General features: G+C 39.3%; 1 protein-coding gene across 1 annotated transcript in view; it reads left to right on the forward strand.

The window, feature by feature from the left end:
- The window catches only part of THSD7B (thrombospondin type 1 domain containing 7B), a 772,830-nt gene that overhangs the window by 162,384 nt on the left and 590,858 nt on the right, over nt 1-19,588 (forward strand). Inside the window, exon 2 of the mRNA XM_027590003.2 lies at nt 15,426-16,236. Coding sequence (XP_027445804.2) covers nt 15,426-16,236 — 811 coding nt within the window. The remainder of the gene's footprint in view (nt 1-15,425; nt 16,237-19,588) is intronic.

Below are 19,588 nucleotides of genomic sequence, written 5' to 3' on the forward strand. Positions count from 1 at the left end.
AATTGACAAAATCTGGTTTGCTGTTTCGGTAGGACATAAAGGTGAGATTAAGTTACATGCCCATGGTCCCGCAGCTAGTAAGTGGAGGAGCCACAGTTCGAATCCCAACTGTGATTCCAAAGTCCAGGTTATTTCCAGAGCAGAGGGTGAGGAAGGTAAAGTGAACCTTAATAAAGTAGCACTGAAACCTACAGGGTAGGGTGGCTCTGAAAATTTGTTTATCAAAGGTTAGTAAAAATGGGAGAAAGGTGAATCACACAGTCAAATAAATACTGCTTCGGGCAGCCAGAGGTCGAACATAGAATGCTGAATAGGTGTCAGTGGACTTCTGCTGTTCTTCTTTAAGATGCACATTTTAAAGATGGGGAACGCAGGCGGAGTTCATTCTCTTGGCTCACTGTCCTGGATCTCCCCCTTATTACTGCTGGGATCCTGGATAGTTAATGTGGTTTCTTTGTAGAACTGACAAGTCACCTACCTCCCAGGCTTTGTGTTAGGATTAAATGATGCAGTGTAGATCAGGGGTTCTCACTTGTGGCAATTTTACTCCCAGGATACATTTTACGATGCCGGGAGACTGGGAGTGCTACTGGCGTTTAGAGGGTGGACGTCAGGGATGCCTCTAAATATCCTACAGTGCACAGGACAGCCCTCCACAACAGGGAATTATCTGGTCCCAAATGTCAGATGCCAAATTTGAGATCAACGCTTGTGAGATCAAGAGCCTGGTAACAGACAATGCCTCCCACGTGGACCTGTTATTCATTCAGTGCTCACAGTGCGCCAGGCACTGTGTCAAGAGCTTCTCATACATCATCTCTGTTGCCAGCCTACAGGTTGAAATGATTGGAAATCAAGGCAAATCGTGCTACTGAACGTCACAGAGGGCTGAATGGCAAAATCAAGATTTGGACTCAAGTCTGTATAGCCCCAAAACACTTTCTACGAGCCTGCTCTCTCCTGTTTTAATGTAGTTACCACTGTTTAGTCTTCGCTTTAGTTGTTTGGAAGAATAAATGAACATAAGCATTTAAGGGTAGTTGGTCGAACCTTGCCTTGAGCAGAGGCTTGCCCACTCTCTGTGCTTCTGGCCAGAGAAGATGTTGATTTGCAAGTTGGGGGTGGCTGTTCTTGTCCTCTGCTCCATCCTAATCTGCTCATGCAAGGCTTCCAAACCACTGACAAATTGTTCACATCTGCAGTCGCCCCCCCCATAGCAGAACAAAAGTTCGGCAGCACTGTGAGCGATGCTTTGCCCCCAATGCTTATTACAGTTACCAAAAGAAAGAGGCAGGTCAAACAGGAATGGTGGTATTTTACCCCCAAATGGACTCTTCAGTGAGAATCACAAAGGCTAGACAATGCTTACAAATGTATTCTAATGGGAAAAGCAGACAGGAGAGCTGTAGGGTCCCCAGCCCCCCAGTCTGAGTATGAACGCTCATTTTGATTCTTCCTTTCTTTTTGTTGAACAAAGAGGTAACATTATCTCTTTCTGGGACCCAGTACATCAGTCGTCCAGTATACCCCATGGCTCATGTGGTCAGCTGGAAACAAAGCAGAGGAGAGAGATTCATGCTGAGACGATGTCTGTCTTGAATGGAGTAAAATAAAACCTCAAGTAAATCTTAATGTAGATTAGGAAGTGTGGACTTCAATTACTTCAAAGTGGCACAGGCTTTTGATAATGTGTTTCATCAGGATAGGAATTATGAGGTGCTCAGACTAATTCTTTGAAATCACAAGGGGGATAAAGAGTTCTAATAGCATGTTACAGTAAGTTAGTGCCCAGGGAGTAGAATGTTATGGTCCACATTAAATTTCCAAACCTAGACCATGAATTACATATTGATTTTTGGAGAACAGAAACATAATAGAGTATAGGTTGACAGTGAATGTAAATTAATAATTGTTTGGATGATTCAGAAATATTTTTCTGTGCGTCATCTGTTTCTGTGTGGTCTCTATGTGGAGAAAGAACTGACATTCCTTAAGTGTTCAATATCAGTCCTCTGATATGTATATTCAGAAGCACAGCATTTTAACGAAGGGGAGTAGTTATCCATTTGTCTTTGGGTAGAAGGAAGAACAGCAGAAAAAGGCTCCTTGAGGTTACTGGTGGTGGGATGGGGGTGGGGGATGCAGATAAGCAATACTTTCTGTCATTGAGGCAATGCATTCTAGTGGTGGGTATTAATTTGTACTAAGGAAATATAATAAGAAGTTAACAGAATGAACAGGCAGCATGCATGTATATGTATGTGTATGTGTGTGTGTGTGTACATCCTTACACACACACTCTTACATACACATTATATCTAATATGATTACACAATATAATAATGTGTTATCATATGGCATATGCATTTAAATATACTACATAATACATGTATATAAATATATCATGCATATCATGCACTGGAAATAGAATTGGCTTAAATATATGTCACACATTAATATAAAATTAGTGTTGTATATATTATGTATTTAATATAACTTATAATACAATATGAATGTAACTATTATATAGATATATAAATATATTTAAATCAATTCTGTTTGTTGTGTATTACAGAATATCACATTTATGGAATGTTCCTGCGTGGAATATAGAGTTGACAAATCTGTGTTTTAAACTTAGAATCAATGATTACATTACTATAATTATACTGTAATCCACTAATGTGGCCAATAAAGTACATCTTGTCAAATCCTGAAGTAAAATCTAGCACAGCACAAGCTATGTTTGAAATGACATAGAAAATCTGAAATTAGAGAGGTGTACCATATGCAGGACTTTTTTATTAGGCTGCAAATTAGTGACATGTTCAGTGCTTGCTCTGAATTATTTTGTGCCTTTACAACCTTAAGCTTTGTCACAGTTCTGTGCACTTTGATCTTGTGTCCTTGGTCTTCAGAATTGCTCAGCCAAAACCTAATGGACAGATGGATCTCTGCTCTGTGTTTTAGATCTGTTTCATTCTTTGTGAACAGGTGGCAGATCTTAGACTCATTCTGATTTGTGGGTGACTTATTATAAGTCAACTTCTAAGTTAGACTTATTCCGATTTCTACTTTGTGGTTTTGTGTGTTTGTATCTTGAGAAGATATAAGTGCTAGGCTTTGGATTGAAAGTTGCATTGGACCCTAAAGTTAAAATTATAATTTTATTTCAGGTTATTTAAAATCATTAAGGTTAAAAAAAATATGGTCAGCCACCTCATCTAACAAGGGAAAAGCCTCACACCTGCAATATATATATATATATATATATATATATATACATATATATATATATATATATTTTTTTTTTCCTCCAGGAAAAGAATGATGTAGGGAAAGAAGTTTGTGAACCATTGCATTCCAGGGATAAATTCTTTGGGATTCACAATGTATATTTAGAAAGCATTGAGGGCTTCTGGAAATAGAAAACTTTAAATTTTATTTAACTCTGCATTGACCCCAAATTTATTTAATAACAGTGCTCCTCCCTGTGTACTGATCTCAGAGGATGCAACTATGCCACTGAACACATTTTGAGATTTCCTGAATGATGATATGATATCTTCAGCTGGAATCAGATGAAGTGATTACTATAGGAAAGGCCGGGAAGCAGCCCGGTCCTTCCTTGTCCACAGAAGCTTTTAAAATTCAGCATTTTTTTCCAATCATCTGTATACTAACATTAAGTCTATCAAATGATAAATGCTACTTTACAGTAATTATTTTCATTATGTAAATGGAAACTACCCCCATAACTGAGATGACATTTCCCCAATTCACTCGCAGTGTAAATTGGATTCTCACAAAGCACCCTGGGAAATTCTAGCCATGCAGGGGAGGAGGAGGTTAAAAAGAGTTGACACAAGCTTCAGGCCACTGCCTTGTGCTCACTGGGCTAGAAAAGGGTAATGGGGATGGATTTTCTCAGTGTGCTCTTGAGCCAAGGGCTTGAATGTCCTATGGGGCTGTCAGCCCTTGGGCTGGTGAGGGACGTGTTTATTATTGCTTCTCTGATTCCCTTTAATTATTATATGTGGTGGTGATTATTGTAGTGGGTACTCATCTCAGCTAAAACTTTAGGTGTGCAAGGAATATAATTTTGTTTAACTTAGTTTGGTTATTTATTTGGAGCTCTTCGTACCACCAGGGCCCCCAATTTTTCTATGGGAGGTCCACCAATTTCTTAGCCATCCGTTCATACTGGTCACCACTTAGAAGGTCCTTATTCCTGGCAGGGTGGCTGGCCTCTCTAGAATTCTATGCAGTGTTTTGTCCTTCGTGCTGCGTTCCCACTGTGCTGAGCCCTTGGATCTGCAGCAGGTGTTCAGTGGCTTTGGCCTTTTGTGCCTGGACACCCAAGGCTGCTATTTCCTCTCTGGGGAAGTGAGATACATGGTCTCTCTGTCTCTGTTACTAATACCAGTATCTCTATTCTTACCAGCCTCACTGCAGACAGGAGAAAGGGGCAGGGAGGAAGTTTTTATTTTTGAGCTAGGAGGTATGTGCCAAGGAAAGGGCATCCTTCCCTCAGAAACATCTGACATAACCTTATGGACAAGGCTTCTGGGACCCCAAAAGGCAGATTCTTGTTAGGCTGTCTGTGTTCGCTGTCAAAAGTGTGCTCAAGGGGCACCTGGGTAGCTCAGTTGGTCAAGTGTCTGACTCTTGATTTCAGTTCAGGTCATGATCTCAGGGTCCTGAGATCCAGCCCTGTGTGGGACTCTGTGTTCAGCGGGGTGTCTGCTTAAGATTCTCTCTCCCTCTCCCCCTGCCCCTCCCTACCCCTGTCCCTCCCCACCCCCACGCCCCCACTCTGCACACATGCATGCTTTCTCTAAAAAAAAAAGTGTCTTCCCATCACCTTCTAACTAACGTCTATGTTTCTGTAAACAAAATGTATTTCTTAAATATGTTTCTCCCCTCCCCCAATCCCACACAAAGGTGGGGACTCGGTCTCTGACCCAACTCCACCGTTCAGAATAACAATCCCACTCAAAGCTGTACTAGGGTTTGAGCACAAAGACATTTTACATAGAATCCTGCAGAGTCCAGCTAGGAACCTGCATCCTGGCAGATTTCTTGGGTTTCCTTCTGCTTCAGGTGCTTCCCCTCCTCAGGCTGAGGAGTGTTCCAAAGGAACAGTCTTTAAGTGCACTTTCCAGACCCTTCCATTATTAGGTCTTTTCCTGGGTGTTAGCGAATATAATCATATCAACAAACTCTACAGTGATCACATTCACACTCTTTTCATTTCTTCTGCCAATTTTCCTGAAATTGGAAATTTAAGGCATCTGGGAGTTCTGAAAATTAGTCTACTTTGCAAGGCTGCTTTGAGGACTGAGTGACATGATTGTTATAAAGTGTTGAGCACAGTGTCTGTCCACAGTGTCTGTGGTACTGCTGTTGCTGTTATTATACTGAAATTGTAACCACTGTGATAATTTTATCCCTGGCCGCTTTTTAGTTTTGTGAGTGGTAGGCTGGGATGATAGGATCTGATATGTAGTCCTCTGAGAAAGAAAGATTTGAATCCTCTGAGAAACAGTGATAATAGCAATCTTACTTGTTGAGTGAATGCTCTGGGTCAATTAGAATATTTGGAAGAGACCTATGTCCAAGGTCAAAGGTATTTCTGTAGACTTGTGTATTTATTAATGGTAAAATTAGCATGCTAATCATGAGAAGACTGGGTACCCCATTCTTCAATCCAGATTCTTTGTGGATCTGGAAAGAAGGGGCCCAGAGAGTTGCAACAAAGAATAATGGACATTGCAAACAGGTTGTGGAAAATAGGTATTTAAGAATCCTGTTGGGCATCACACTGAGGATTTCTTCCTTTAAACATATGTTAAGGAAACACAGAACAGACGTTTTTTGTTTTTTGTTTTTTTCCTCTTATTCGGGCAAAACCATCAACTCATTTGTCTGATGAGTTTCCGGTGGTGACATTACTGTATCCTAGTTCTATTTAGACACGATTCTACTTCCTACAAAGCTGTTTGCTCCAGCTTTGATAATTGGTGGGAGGCTAACCATATGCCAAGCACTAGGTTGGTGCTGAGAATAGAGTGGTAAGTAGGACCGATATGTTTCTGCCATCACAGAGTTTAGAATCAAGTGGGAGAGACAAAGTTTAAATTACACAGTCAGATTTGTAATTGCAAGTGTGATGAGTGTTTTGTAGAGGAGTAAGGTAGTGCCAGAGCATAGGGAAGAGTTCCTAAGAAAGCGACTTAAGATAGGAAGAGTGAGAAGGAATTAATTTGGCCGTAGGGGGTGGAGCATGTGATTTGGCTCGAGGAATAGTACATGTCGCTGCTGAGGTATGGCAGGGAACTTGGAGGACTGGAGGAACTGAAAGATGGCCAACATGATGACAGCGCAGCGAGTGAATGTGGGTGGCTCTGGTGATCAGATGCGACGGGGATGGGAGGGGGCCAGATCAGGTAGGCACTTGTATGTCATGTTAAACTTTTTTTCTTTATTTTGAGAAGAATGGGAAGCTACTGATGAGCTGTAAGCATAGAATTGCCATATAGATGATAAGCTGCACCCAAAGTGGTACAAATTTGAATTTTTAAAATATCTATGTCTGTAATATGGAGAAAGAATTGATGCCAGGGGTGTGGTGGGGTGGGGCAGTACATGCTAGAAGGCCAATCAAGAGGCTACTCCTCTCATTCATACAAGAAAGTGTGGTGGTTTGGGTGAGAGTGGTGACAGTGGGGATGAAGAAACATGGACAGGTTGAATTGATGTTTAGGAAGTAAAACTGATGGGTGATTGATTGGATTTGCTTTTTGTAAATAGAATCCTTAGGATGCTCCTTAGACTATATAGGAAAAATAGGTATTTCTAGGGTTTCTAGATAGAAAATAATATTGTGATTATGCCATGGTACTGCTGTTTCACAGACTTTTTTTTTTAAATCAGTAACTTGGAAGTTATTTTTCAGATGACAAGAGTCTCAAGTAGTCTTAAAATTGCTGTTTCAAAACTGAAATAATTATTCCTTTGGGAAGAGAAAATTGGATGAACTAGATGTTTTGTCCACCCAAATGTAGCTTATGTTTTGTTCTCTCTCACTTGTTCACCATGAATATCTGCTATTAGGGAGAAGGTGTATTGAGAAGCAGATATATTCCATGTAACTGTTAGAGAATTGAAATTAACAAGAAAAAAATATCATCTCAAGTACGCTCTAGTGCACTTTTTATCTTAGGCAAAATTAATCCTTGAGTTGTTTAATGATAAATAAAATGGATGCCACCCTGCCCTTTTGCTTCATGTATTTTTAAAGCCTATGTACGCAGTCTCAACATTGTTGCTTTTCCAGTGAACCTCTAAGGCAGCAGTACCAAAGGCCTCCTTTATCAAGCCCAACATGTATTGATTATTCACTGTGGAAATAGCACTTTATTCTTATTTTGGAGGGGGAGGAGCACAGCTTAAGAATTTCAGCCTCCCAAGCACCTGTCCCAGTTTGCTTTCAGTGAAGTATAAAGCAAACAAATTTCTGGCCCTCCTGAAGTTTAGTCACTGCCTGAGTGGCCAATAAGCTATGGGAGAAGGTCCTTCAGAAGAACATTGTGTGGGATTCAGCTTCACTGTTTCTGGCGTCCTCTTCATTGCCTTTTCCACTTAACTGATACCAAACAGCAGAGTAAATGATTTTCTTCTGCTTCTCCAGGGAATCTAGAGGGCTTCGCTGAAGCATTTATTGTAAGTAAAGTCAAAGTTGAGTGGAGCCATATTTATGGGATGAGAACGTCCCATAAATATCCGTTGACAGGTCTCAGAGCCCCAGGAGTTCCGGGGCCATACCTGAGCCATGCCATTGAGCTGAGACCAAAGTAGGGATGAAAGGCTTTAGGCAGGAGAGGAGTGGCTGTGCCCTGAGCCCCTCACACCAGCTGGGCTCAGAAAAGACCCTCTTCTAAATATAATATATCTAACGGGCATTGCAAGGCTTCATTTGCTCAAGAGATATGGCTTCTAAAAAGTTAAACTGCAGTTGTTGTGGAACAGGCATGGAGTAGAAAGGGAGAGTCCAATGTCAGGGCTCCCGGGCTGTTTACCTGGTTTGTTTGTTTGTTTATTTATTTATAGACAGAGTGGAGGGAAGGGGGAGAGGGAGAGAGAGTATCTTAAGCAGGCTCCACACTGAGTTCAGTGTGGAGCCTGACGCAGGGCTGATCTCACAACCCTGAGATCATGACCTGAGCCAAACTCAAGAGTCGGACGCTTAACCAGCTGAGCCACCCAGGCGCCCCAAGAGCTGCTGAACTGAAGCACATTCTTTGACCTTAGGCTTTGATGGTCTCATCTAGCAAAGCAGAACAGTATCAACGATGTACATGTGGGATTGGGAAGATGGTAGGTGTTCAAACAATGTTATTACTATTATTTGCTATAGTTATTCTAGGGACAGAGAATTCCTTACTGGTGCTGAGGCTTCATTTTGTGACCCCTATTGGTTCTTTATGTTCTTGACCAGTGGCTTAGTCCATGTTCTCAAGCATGCAAAGGCAGGAAGGATCCCGTTTCACATAATAAATTGTGAAGGGCCCCTGGGAAGAACTCCAGGTGCAGGAGACTGAAAACTCTCAGCATTCACAGGCAGTTCGTTACTTGTGTTATATGTGTCTTTATGCAATTTCTACTTATTTTTATGTTTTTCCTCCTTTCCCTCCCCCACATCTTGGGTCACAACCATTTAAAGAGTCCTTATTCTTCCCTTTCAGTCTTAGGACTTTACAATGGAAGCCAACATGATGTAGTGTAAAGATCACTGGACTGGGCATCTGGAATGGAATTGTCCATCCCATTTCTGCTCCAAATGACTGGATGACCTTGTGCAACTCATTGGATTTGTCTGGGCTTTGTCTCCTCCTCCCAAAACCGTGGACTGTCACATTACCTTTCCCTTCCCACGTTTGAGGCACTAGGCAGGCTGTAGGTTTTAGTGATATGAAAGGACCCACTTTATGTCAGAATGCAGTGAAGAATATGAGGTTTGAGATTTCCTTTTAGGCTTCAGAATTTTTAGAAAGTAGAATTCTAACCAGAAATATTGATAAACAATTTTTAAAAGGTGGTTTTCTGTCTCTGTGGTGTTTACATTAGCTGATGAGTCGTTCAGAAATATTTTTAATCTGCTTTGCTGTCAAGCTACTTTTAATGGATGTTCTAGCCACTGGCAACTAATAATTTGTAATCATAAATGATAAGTAACAGAGGCACTTTGCTTTTCAGTCAGAGGCATCTGTCCACGAAGATGAAATGGCCTTGGAACGTATTGTTAGGTGCCAAACAAAAACACAATCATACATAAAGAGCCTGGAATGTTAGTAACAATGCTTATGCTTTCTGGAAGTATAAATATTCAGTCCGAATGCTCTGTGGTATCCTTGCATGGAACCATAAACTGCCTTAAAAAAAATCTTTGTACCTATGAAAATGAAGTTACATTTGGTAGCTCTGAACTGTTGCTGTTAAAATTTTCTAATGAAAATTATTGGAATACTTTAGCACACATATATCCTTCAGACCACAAATATGTTTTGAAAATAGTTTTAGTATTAATAGAGGAATTTTTGGTTCCTGTAAAAAATGCAATGGAATTTTTAAATAAAATACATTATGGTTTAAATTTTTTCTCCTTTAAAATTTTTTCCATGTGTTTACATTTTCCATTTTGTGTTTCTATTGATATCCAATGCATCACTCAGTGATATATATAGTAATATAGTTTTATATATATATATATATATATATATATATATGAACAGGTTTTCTCCGTGAGTTTAGGAAGTAGTGCATGGCTTTGAGCATCCTCTGCTAGTAGGAGTTATTAATTAACATGATAGATTCAGAAATGCAGACTTGAAAATGGCCATCTCTTCAGGCTTCTATCAGTGTCCCTGCCTCCAGTGGTCCCTCTCAATTTCTGGTTTGCTGCGTTAGGTCTAATGAGCTCTGGGAACCAAAACATTAAAATTCTTCGGCTGTGTACCAAGTAAGTGCTGATAGACCTGAAGGAGAGACCAAATGTCCTCTTCAGGAGCAAATTGGCATTACATCTAGCACACAGATTTTGTAAGAGTTACTTGGTGTCTCATTTATTTTTGTATTTCCAGAGTCAAATACACTATTTGTCAAGTAGCAGCTAATGAGAAATTGTTATTTTAGTGAATGAATGCTCAGATGCTACTCTTTTCTCATTCTTTGCGTTCTTTGAGATATTTTAGAAAGTGTGATTTCTTCGATATTTGTCAACTGTGCAAGGGAAGCCTTACTTTAATTACTCCACAGTTGACATGAAGGCTTTTTAAGGAGTGAAAGCTAGTACATAAATTTCAAGCTATTTCTTGGAGGTGAGGTGTCTTACCAGTGAGTCACTGTTGTTTTATATCGCATTTGATAATGTTGAGGTTTATGAGTGCTTTGGTATAGTAATTATCCACAAATAATTTGGTTAAGATATTAAAGCTTTGCATTGACGTTCTTGTCACTCCTCTACCCCATTGCCCAAGTTAAAAATAAAGCAATGTCAGGATAATGAAAGCTGTGGCTGAAGAAAATGCACAGTAAAATAAACATCTTTTCCTATTGCATGAATGGTATTAAGTCAGGGTTGCTGCCTCGAACAGTGGCAAATGCTGTGCAAAAGCCAGAATGTGTTTATTCTTTCTGACCACTTGAGTTCCCTTTTTCCTTTGTTGTAGGCATCTTTGTGAATGCCACACCCAAAATTCAGGCATCCAGCAGGTCATCTCCAATATGATGATTTAGATTGGGAGATACATTCACCTCAACTAATCCACTTAAGGGTAACTTAATTAAGAGAATAAAATGTGCCAGCACTTTTCTGCTTCTAGGGGAATATTACATTAGAACATTCACATATTTGCACTTTCTGCAAAAACACAGGCAGAAAAGAAAAAAAAGAGGAATCACAGAGTCTTAAATGTGAATGTGACCCAAGAATTCATCCATGCCACCCTTTTGCACCCAAAGATTTTATTTCTAAACCAAAATGTTAATGTGTTAATTAAAACTGATGTGATTGAAAAGATTTAGCAGTTTATTCCAAAGTAACTGTATTTATCACACAGAAAAGGTAGTAACTTGCAGGTGGATGATGTTTTTTTTTTTTAAAAGATTTTATTTATTTATTCATGAGAGACAGAGAGAGAGAGGCAGAGAGAGAGGCAGAGGGAAAAGCAGGCTCCTAAGGAGCAAGGAACCCGATGCGGGACCCGATCCCAGGACTCTGGGATCATGACCTGAGCTGAAGGCAGACGCTTAACCATCTGAGCCACCCAGGCGCCCTGGATGATGTTTTTATATAATGTTGGTCCAGGTAAACAAGTACTGAATTATTATTCCTATTATACCATTGAAGTATTTTCTGAGACTGTAACACAGCATGAGTTTTAGTTTAGATGCATATTATGTCTAATTAAACTTTTAATCCTTTACTGGTTCTAAATTTTATTTTATTTGTATTACTTGGGAACTGTTTTCAGTTAAGAAATACCAAATGTGGGGCGCCTGGGTGGCTCAGTCAGTTAAGTGTCTGCCTTCGGCTCAGGTCATGATCGGAGGGTCCTGGGATCGAGCCCCAAATCAGGCTCCCTGCTCAGTGGGGAGTCTGCTTCTACCTCTCCCTCTGTCCCTCCTCCCACTCGGGCTCTATCTCTCTCTGTCAAATAAATAAATAAAATCTTAAAAATAAAGAAATACCAAATGATTGGTGTTTAAAAGCGTGGGTTTCCTATATGTTTCTTTAGATTATTTATCTCAATATATGTTGTGACTATAATCGCATTTTATGTATGTGGAAAATCTAAAGGTGATGTTCATTTTCTCCATGCAACTGCTCAAAACTTTAATATGTTCTATTTCTGAAGTTGGACAAGGGATACAAGATTTCTCAAACTGTAGTTCACATTTTGCTTCAATATGCATGTTTTCTGAAATGGCAAAATCCCTCAGGGCTATGTGATTTTCACTAGTGTGTGTGTTTAAAGTTCATAGGCAAAGACAACTGAATAAGTCCTGGAACACATTTTCTCTGTATGCCTGAGAAATGCAAATTGTTATAGGTCAATTGCTGAGAGGTCTTGTCTCTATCTTATATATCTTGTTTGCAATTTGTTTTTCATTTATTCCAAGCATACACAATTCACTTTGTATTTGCTTGTTACTTACATGTTGTTCAGTTGTCTGCAAAGTTGGCTTTTAACCTGAGGAGAAACTATTCTCTGTTGACTGTGCCTTCCTAATGTACTAACTAATGCTTATCAACATTTCCAGGGCTAGGAGGGGGAATTCATTGCTCACATACCACCTTGATTACTTGTACTCATTTTCAAAGGAATATTAACTAACAGATCAGAGAGATCATAGCTAAGCTAAGAAACAGATCTATCTGCCTTGTGATGTTAGGATCACATACACCAATGCACACCCTGGAAAAGACTCTTTTCAAATGCAGGGCGAGAGCCCATGCTTGGAGTCTCACAGATCTGGAGTCCCATTCTAGTCTTCCATGTATTAGCTGTGTAACCTTCGATGTGCTTCGTAACTTCTCTGAGCTTCATTTCCCCAACTGATAAAATAAACATTCTAGCCCCATGTCAGAGGACTGTTTTAAGGAAAAGGAAGGAACTGGGCAAATCACTAGTGGTATATGACAAACCAGCTCTCAGTTTGTTTTTTTAATGTCTTGATTTGCCTTGATTTGTAGTGTGGTGTAAATACTTTCATCATGGTTGATTTCAAACTATGAATGATTTAACAACCACCTGGTAAAATTCTTGAATATGTAACAGTCCTCTGGTACCATCCAAGCCCAGCACAGCACTGCTAGCCCTTAACAAATGGTGATAATTACTTAATAGTTATATTTTGTCTTCCATTGATCTAAGAAAATTTTTGCTGTTTGGTGCATTTCTATATAGATGGAGAATGTGAAAGCTAAGGGAAGAATAGTAATGTATAAGGTTTAAAATATTAATGATTTCAAATAACAAAAAAGAGCTACCTTAACAATTTTGAAAGTAGGTGAAAAACTTACAACAAAAAGGAAACATTTTAATAAGAAAATGTGTTAGTAAAATCTTTAAAAGTAAGAATAAAGATTACCTGTAAGATGTTCTAGATGAATTAAATTTAATAGTAGCTTTTTCAGATTGGTTAGAAACGGTTTGATTTTTTCCGGTTTTACTTTCTTTACACAAAAAAGTCCTAAGGGGAAAAGTGTGTGTATTTGATACCTTAACAAATAAAGATAAGCAGACAGCCATTATTTAAAAACCTAGTGCTTTCAAAAGAGCTTCTTTCAATTTCATCCAGTAGCTGTTTTCTATTATTCAAAATTGACTTTAGATTTTAAAGTTTGCTACAAGGGTATATTTTTGGAAGTATTTCTTTACTGAGTAGCCATGGCGATTTTTCTTTTTTTTTGGCAATAATGAAAATTTGCATGCATAGTCTGACATGATGGACAAGGGATGGCATACTTGAACTGAGATTGCTCCGGAACATCTGGACACATGAAGCCTGTAAATGACTTTCATGTAGCAGTGCACATCTCAATCTACAAAGCACAAATTGTGGGTGATCTAGGAGAAAATCACCAGAATTGCGGGCAGTTGATGAAATCAGCCTGTGCCGAGAGTACCATTTTTTATGTGCATTTACTGTGCCATAAGCAGTCAGTGCTGGGACACCACGCCTGGGCAATGTGTGGGCAAACTCAAGGGCATTTCTATGAGTAAAAGCTGACTTACTCCAATGAAACTCCTCTGTCCATTTCAGCAAGAGGAGACTCCAGGATGGGGACACTGAAAGGACCTGAGGGTATTTTCTATGTTAATCTTACTTATAAAGTGACAGAAGAAATTGGCACAGTAGGTCTACAAAGCCAGACAAGGCTGTGAGGAAGAACTGGGAAGACTGTACATTAGAACCCCCAAATTGATGTCCTGCCCTTTAAGTGAGAGATCCTCACTGCAGCATGCTGGCCACGAATGCAAATACCCGTTTCTCCGGGGATATGTATGTCTCTTCCTAAGTGCATGTGACTCCGTACATATTTCCTGTTTCTAGAGATATTATGGATGTGTACGAAAACATATTCCATGAAGTTTTGGGTGTTGGATCAGATTTGGGGGAAGAGAGAAAGACTGCACCTTCTTTCTCTTACCTAGGTAAATTAAAATGTTTCTCAGCGTGTGAATTGCCTTTAGTATCACAACCTAGTGCAGGGGCAAAGGTTACATGGTTAAGCTGGTAAAGTTTTCTCAGGTTCATGTTACAATTAAGTAAAGTGAAAGAGAGGAAAGTATTCTTTTCCCGTTGACACAAAATGTGATTACTTGCCATCCTTGTGAAACGTTATATCGTCAGCCTTTCGGATAAGCCTGGCTGGTATGTCTACGGATTAGTTGCAAAACAATGTGAGAAACATCAACGGACGCTCTTTTATCTGTCCGTTTCTCTGTGAGACTCTTTCCCATGAAAACATATTCATTAATTAAAAGATGTGGTGTATTACAAACTAATGTTGGCAGCTGGACCCAGAGTCAATACCCATGAGAAATCAAAGTGGGTATATTTCAGGGGTCATAGGGACAGAATTTCCATGGGCGGTTGAATGATACTGTTGTTGCTTTTAGTATATCCTCTCCCAGCAGATACTTTGTTTCATGCAATTCACTCTGCAAGCAAAATCCAAAAGCGGGGCACCTATTTAGCAAATGGAAGTATATTTAAGATACTTTGGCAGGTTATTTTTTTAAATTTAATTTTATTATGTTATGTTAATCACTGTACATTACATCCTTAGTTTTGGATGTAGTGTTCCGTGATTCATTGTTGTTTTTTTAAGACATAGTTCTCTTCTGAGCCACCTGCAGTATTGAGCTGAAGGCTTGGAAACATGAAAAATCCCACTTTATTAAAATCCTGGGTTTAGTACTTTTCTTTCAGATTGAAACATTGTCTAACTAGAAAGTATTAATATTGAGTTAGCTATATAGGCTTTGGAACATAATGATTCTAATGATACCAGTCCTTCATTAAGTGTGCATTGGCACCGCATTGTACCACTGAGCCTCAGAACAGCTCTGCAAGTCAGTGCTTCTATGCGGTCTCTTATGTAGTTAAGGGAACGAAGGCTTAGAAAGCGGAAGTAACTCGTCCAAGTTGACATTGCTGGTAAGGGACGGAGTGGGGATTTCAACAAAGGCCTACGGATGCAGCGCCCACGCTCATCACAACCAGATTCTATTGTCCACTCAAGTCCATAATTTCATACTAGTTGTGTTGGGAAGTGTGCAGTTTGACCCATTTTTGTGTGAATGGCAACGTGGAATCTCTGAGTAACGGACGCCCTTGTCTTTTGCCCGTAGGCCCCTGGGGAAGGTGTACGGGCGACTGTGGACCGGGAGGAGTGCAGAGTCGTGCCCTGTGGTGTTTCCACTTGGAAGGGTGGACGAGTCACCTATCTAACTGCGTCGAGAACACCAGGCCTCCAAAGGAAAGAAGCTGCTTCCGGGTGTGTGACTGGCACAGCGACGTCTTCCAGTGGGAGGTCTCCGACTGGCACCAGTGCGTGCTCGTTCCCGCCAGCCCCGGCCAAGCGCAGCCTCGGACCGCGGAGTGTGTGACGGCGCAGCATGGGCTGCAGCACCGGACCGTGCGCTGTGTTCAGAAGTTGAACAGAACCAGGGTTGTAAATGAAATCTGTGAACACTTTGCTCCTCAGCCCCCCGCAGAACAAGCTTGCCTCATTCCCTGCCCCCGGGACTGTGTCGTATCTGAGTTCTCACAGTGGTCCGAGTGCAGCAAGGGCTGTGAGAAGCAATTGCAGCACAGGACCCGGGCGGCCATCGCTCCCCCTCTCTATGGCGGGTCTCCGTGTCCCAATCTGACAGAGTCGAGAGCCTGTGACACTCCCATTTCCTGTCCTCTTGGTGAAGAGGAATATACTTTTAGCTTTAAAGCAGGACCATGGAGTAAATGTAGACTGCCTCATCTTAAAGAAATTAACCTAAGCGGAAGGACTGTTCTGGATTTCAGCTATGATTCAAAGGAGCGAGTCACCTTTCGACATCAAAGTTACAAGCCACATCACCTCTCCAAGCCCTGGGACTTAGAGATAGGTTATCAAACCCGGCAGGTCTGGTGCACCAGAAGTGACGGAAAAAATGCTTCCTTAAGGTAAGGAGGCCTTCAGTGTTTTCATCTTGGCTTCACCTAGCTATTTTACAATGCAATTTTATAAGGTTTCTTTATGTTTCCCTACGAAGGGAAAATTATAACCAGGTTGGGATTTGGATTTTTAGAAGTTTCATCGGAGAAGTTTCCAATTTCAATTATGAATATTTCAGAGTATTGACAAGGCAGAGCTCTGAATTCTTGCATAATTAGTAGTGTAACTATATAGGATAAGGCATATATTACCACGGTTTATCAACATATCAACCAGTTTAAAAAAAAAATAGGTCCGTACTGTTACTACAATAATAAAAGACTAAGCCTTTCTTTATAATGGTAAAAATTCCAATTGACTCTCAAACTTGAGATATAAATTATGCAAATATTTATCATTTTTCATAATCGTGTTTTTTAAATTTTTTGTTTACTTTTGTTTTCATGATTAAGAAGGTTCTCTAACATTTTAGTTGTAGATTTTTATAGTAGTAATAATAGCAGTAAGTTAATCGAAGAATGCTTTCTATGACATTGATTTGAAAAAAAATATTACCTTGCTCAGCAATAAATAGAATTACAAACCTATAGAGGGAATGAACTACAACTTTTTAAAAGGATAGTTTAGGCTTAAAAATTATTTGTAACTGTTTTGCTTTAAATTCTAGTACAAAAAAAAATCCATGACAGAAGTATATAGAAATATGTTCAAAGTTGTATTTGTTTAATTTTCCCCAGAAGGTCTTAAAAGGAAGCACTGGTATAATTACCAAGTTTTTTTTCCAAATTTAAATGCCTTTCACCAGTACTTAAATTATAAAACAGTGAAATGCTCATCCCTAGAATTAATCATTATCATCAGTTACTGTTTTCTTGGAATCCACAGCTGGCTGGGAGAGGCTCAAAAGACTACCTCTGCTATTCAAGAACAAAATAATGTGATGATTGCTTTTTTTTTTATTTGACTTCACATATGAGCATATTTTATCTTTGATGCTTCATTCTGATTTATGCCATATACAATTGGCAAGTCCATTGAAGAGTGATTTTATGCCTTTTATTGCCTGCCTCTGTGAAGCCCAAAAGATTAAGCAGATGATTTGGGTGATTATTGTTTGAATGTGTATGTGGGATTCTGTAAAGACATTGTTTTCTTAATATTCCAGAGAATGTTTTCATTTTTAGCTTGCTTGTTTTTGCCATTTTTTAAATTAAAACTCTATTTTTTAGACTGGTTTTTGATTTACAGACAAATTGAGTGGAAAATACAGTTTCCATATACCTTATCATCACTCCCCTCCACATATACAGTTTCATACATACATCTTGCATCAGGGTAGTGTATTTGTTAAAATTCATGAGCTATGTCAATATAATACTATAGTCCATAGGTTACATTAGAATTCACTGTGTTGTACATTCTATGGGTTTGGACAAATGTGTAATGATATGTATCCATCATTGCTGTATCATATAGAATAGTTTCACTGCCCTAAAATCTGTGCTCCACCTATTGATCTCACCTTTCTTCTCCCCAGTTCTGTTCCCTGATAGTCAATAATCTTTTTATTGGTTGCATAGTTTTATCTTTTCCAGAGTGTTATATAGTTGGGATGATACAGTGGTTAGCCTTTTCTTATTGGCTTCTTTTGCTTAGCAGTATGCATTTAAAGTTCCTCCATGTGTATCCATGGCTTGATAGCTCAGTTCTTTTTATCACTGAATAGTGTTTGTTGGTTTACAAACTATCCCTCTTACGCCATATACACAGGGCAAGGAGAGACCAAAGAAAGAGGCAGACCATTCCAGATTGGTAGATGGCATTTTAATAAGTAAGAGAACTTAATTATGAGGCTTGTTTTAGGTGGCTGCAAAATGAGTCGAACTCTGTACCCATCTGCCAAATCTTAAAAGTGTATATAGAGGCCTTAATTGGGTCCAGTCCCGTATACCATCTAGATGGTCTCAAAACACATTACTCCCTTAAGGCTGTGTCCTTAGAGGAGCTCCCACTGTGTGCAGAGCATATATTCCAAGGACAAGGGAGGGAGTGAGGAGCCTCCAATTGCCCAAGTCCAGCCCAAGGTCAACTGGAAGTCACAACCTCTTGATTACCTCCTCCAACAGTATTCCATTGTATGGCTATATCACAATTTGTTATCCATTCACCTCTTGAAGGACATCTTGATTGCTTCCAAGTTTTGGCAGCTATAAATAAAGTTTCTACAAACATTCATCTGCAGATTTTTATGTGAATACATCTTTTTAACTCATTTGGAAAAATTTTATGGTAAGAGTTTGTTTAGTTTTGTAAGAAGCTGCCAAACTGTTTTCCAAAGTGGCTGTGTCATTTTGTATTCCCACCAGCAATAAATAAGAGTTCCTATTGCTTCACATTCTGGCCAGCATTTGCTATTGTCAGTGTTTTGGATTTTAGCCATGTTTTAATAGGTGTGTAGTGGTATTTTGTTTTAATTTGCAATTCCTTTTTGTAAAGATTTTATTTATTTATTTGACAGAGAGACAGCAAGAGAGGGAACACAAGCAGGGGAAGTGGGAGAGGGAGAAGCAGGTTTCCCTCTGAGCAAGGAGCTGATGCAGGGCTGGATCCTGGGATCATGACCTGAACTGAAGACAGATGCTTAACGGCTGAGCCACCCAGGCGCCCCATAATTTGCAATTCCTTAATCACATATAATGTTCAGAATCTTTTCATATGCTTATTTACATCTGTTTATATTCCTTGGTGAGGCATCCAGATCTTTTCCTATTTTTTGAGTTGTTTTCTTATGGTTGAGTTTTACTAATTCTTTGTATATTTTTGGATACCAGTCCTTTATCAGATATTTGTTTTGAAAATATTTCCTTTCAACTGATGGCCTGTCTTTTTATTCTCTCAAAAGTGTCTTTCACAGAGTTTTTTTTTTTTTTAATCTTAGTGAAGTCCAATTTATTAATATTTCATTCATGGACTGTTCTTTGGTGTTCCATCTAAAACAACAACAAGTTCTCTAAATCTAAGATCAACTAGATTTCCTCCTATATTGTTTTCTAGGGGTTTTACATTTTACATTTAGGTCTATGATCCAGTCTAACTTTTGTGAAAGGATAAGGTCGATATCTGAATTCATTTTGTTTTTTTGCATGTGGATATTCAGTTGTTCTAGTATCATTTGTTAAAAAGACTTCTTTCTCTATTGAATTGCCTTTGCTCCTTTGTCGAAGATTATTTGACTGTATTTATGTGGATCTATTTTTGGGCTCTCTGTCTTTATTCCATTGATCTATTTATCTATTTGCCAGTAAAACAATGTCTTAAATACTGAAGCTTTATAGTAAGTCTTGAAGTTGGGTAGTGTCA

The sequence above is a fragment of the Zalophus californianus genome, chromosome 3, assembly GCF_009762305.2.
Source record: "Zalophus californianus isolate mZalCal1 chromosome 3, mZalCal1.pri.v2, whole genome shotgun sequence".
In the NCBI taxonomy this organism is placed as follows: Eukaryota; Metazoa; Chordata; class Mammalia; order Carnivora; family Otariidae; genus Zalophus; species Zalophus californianus.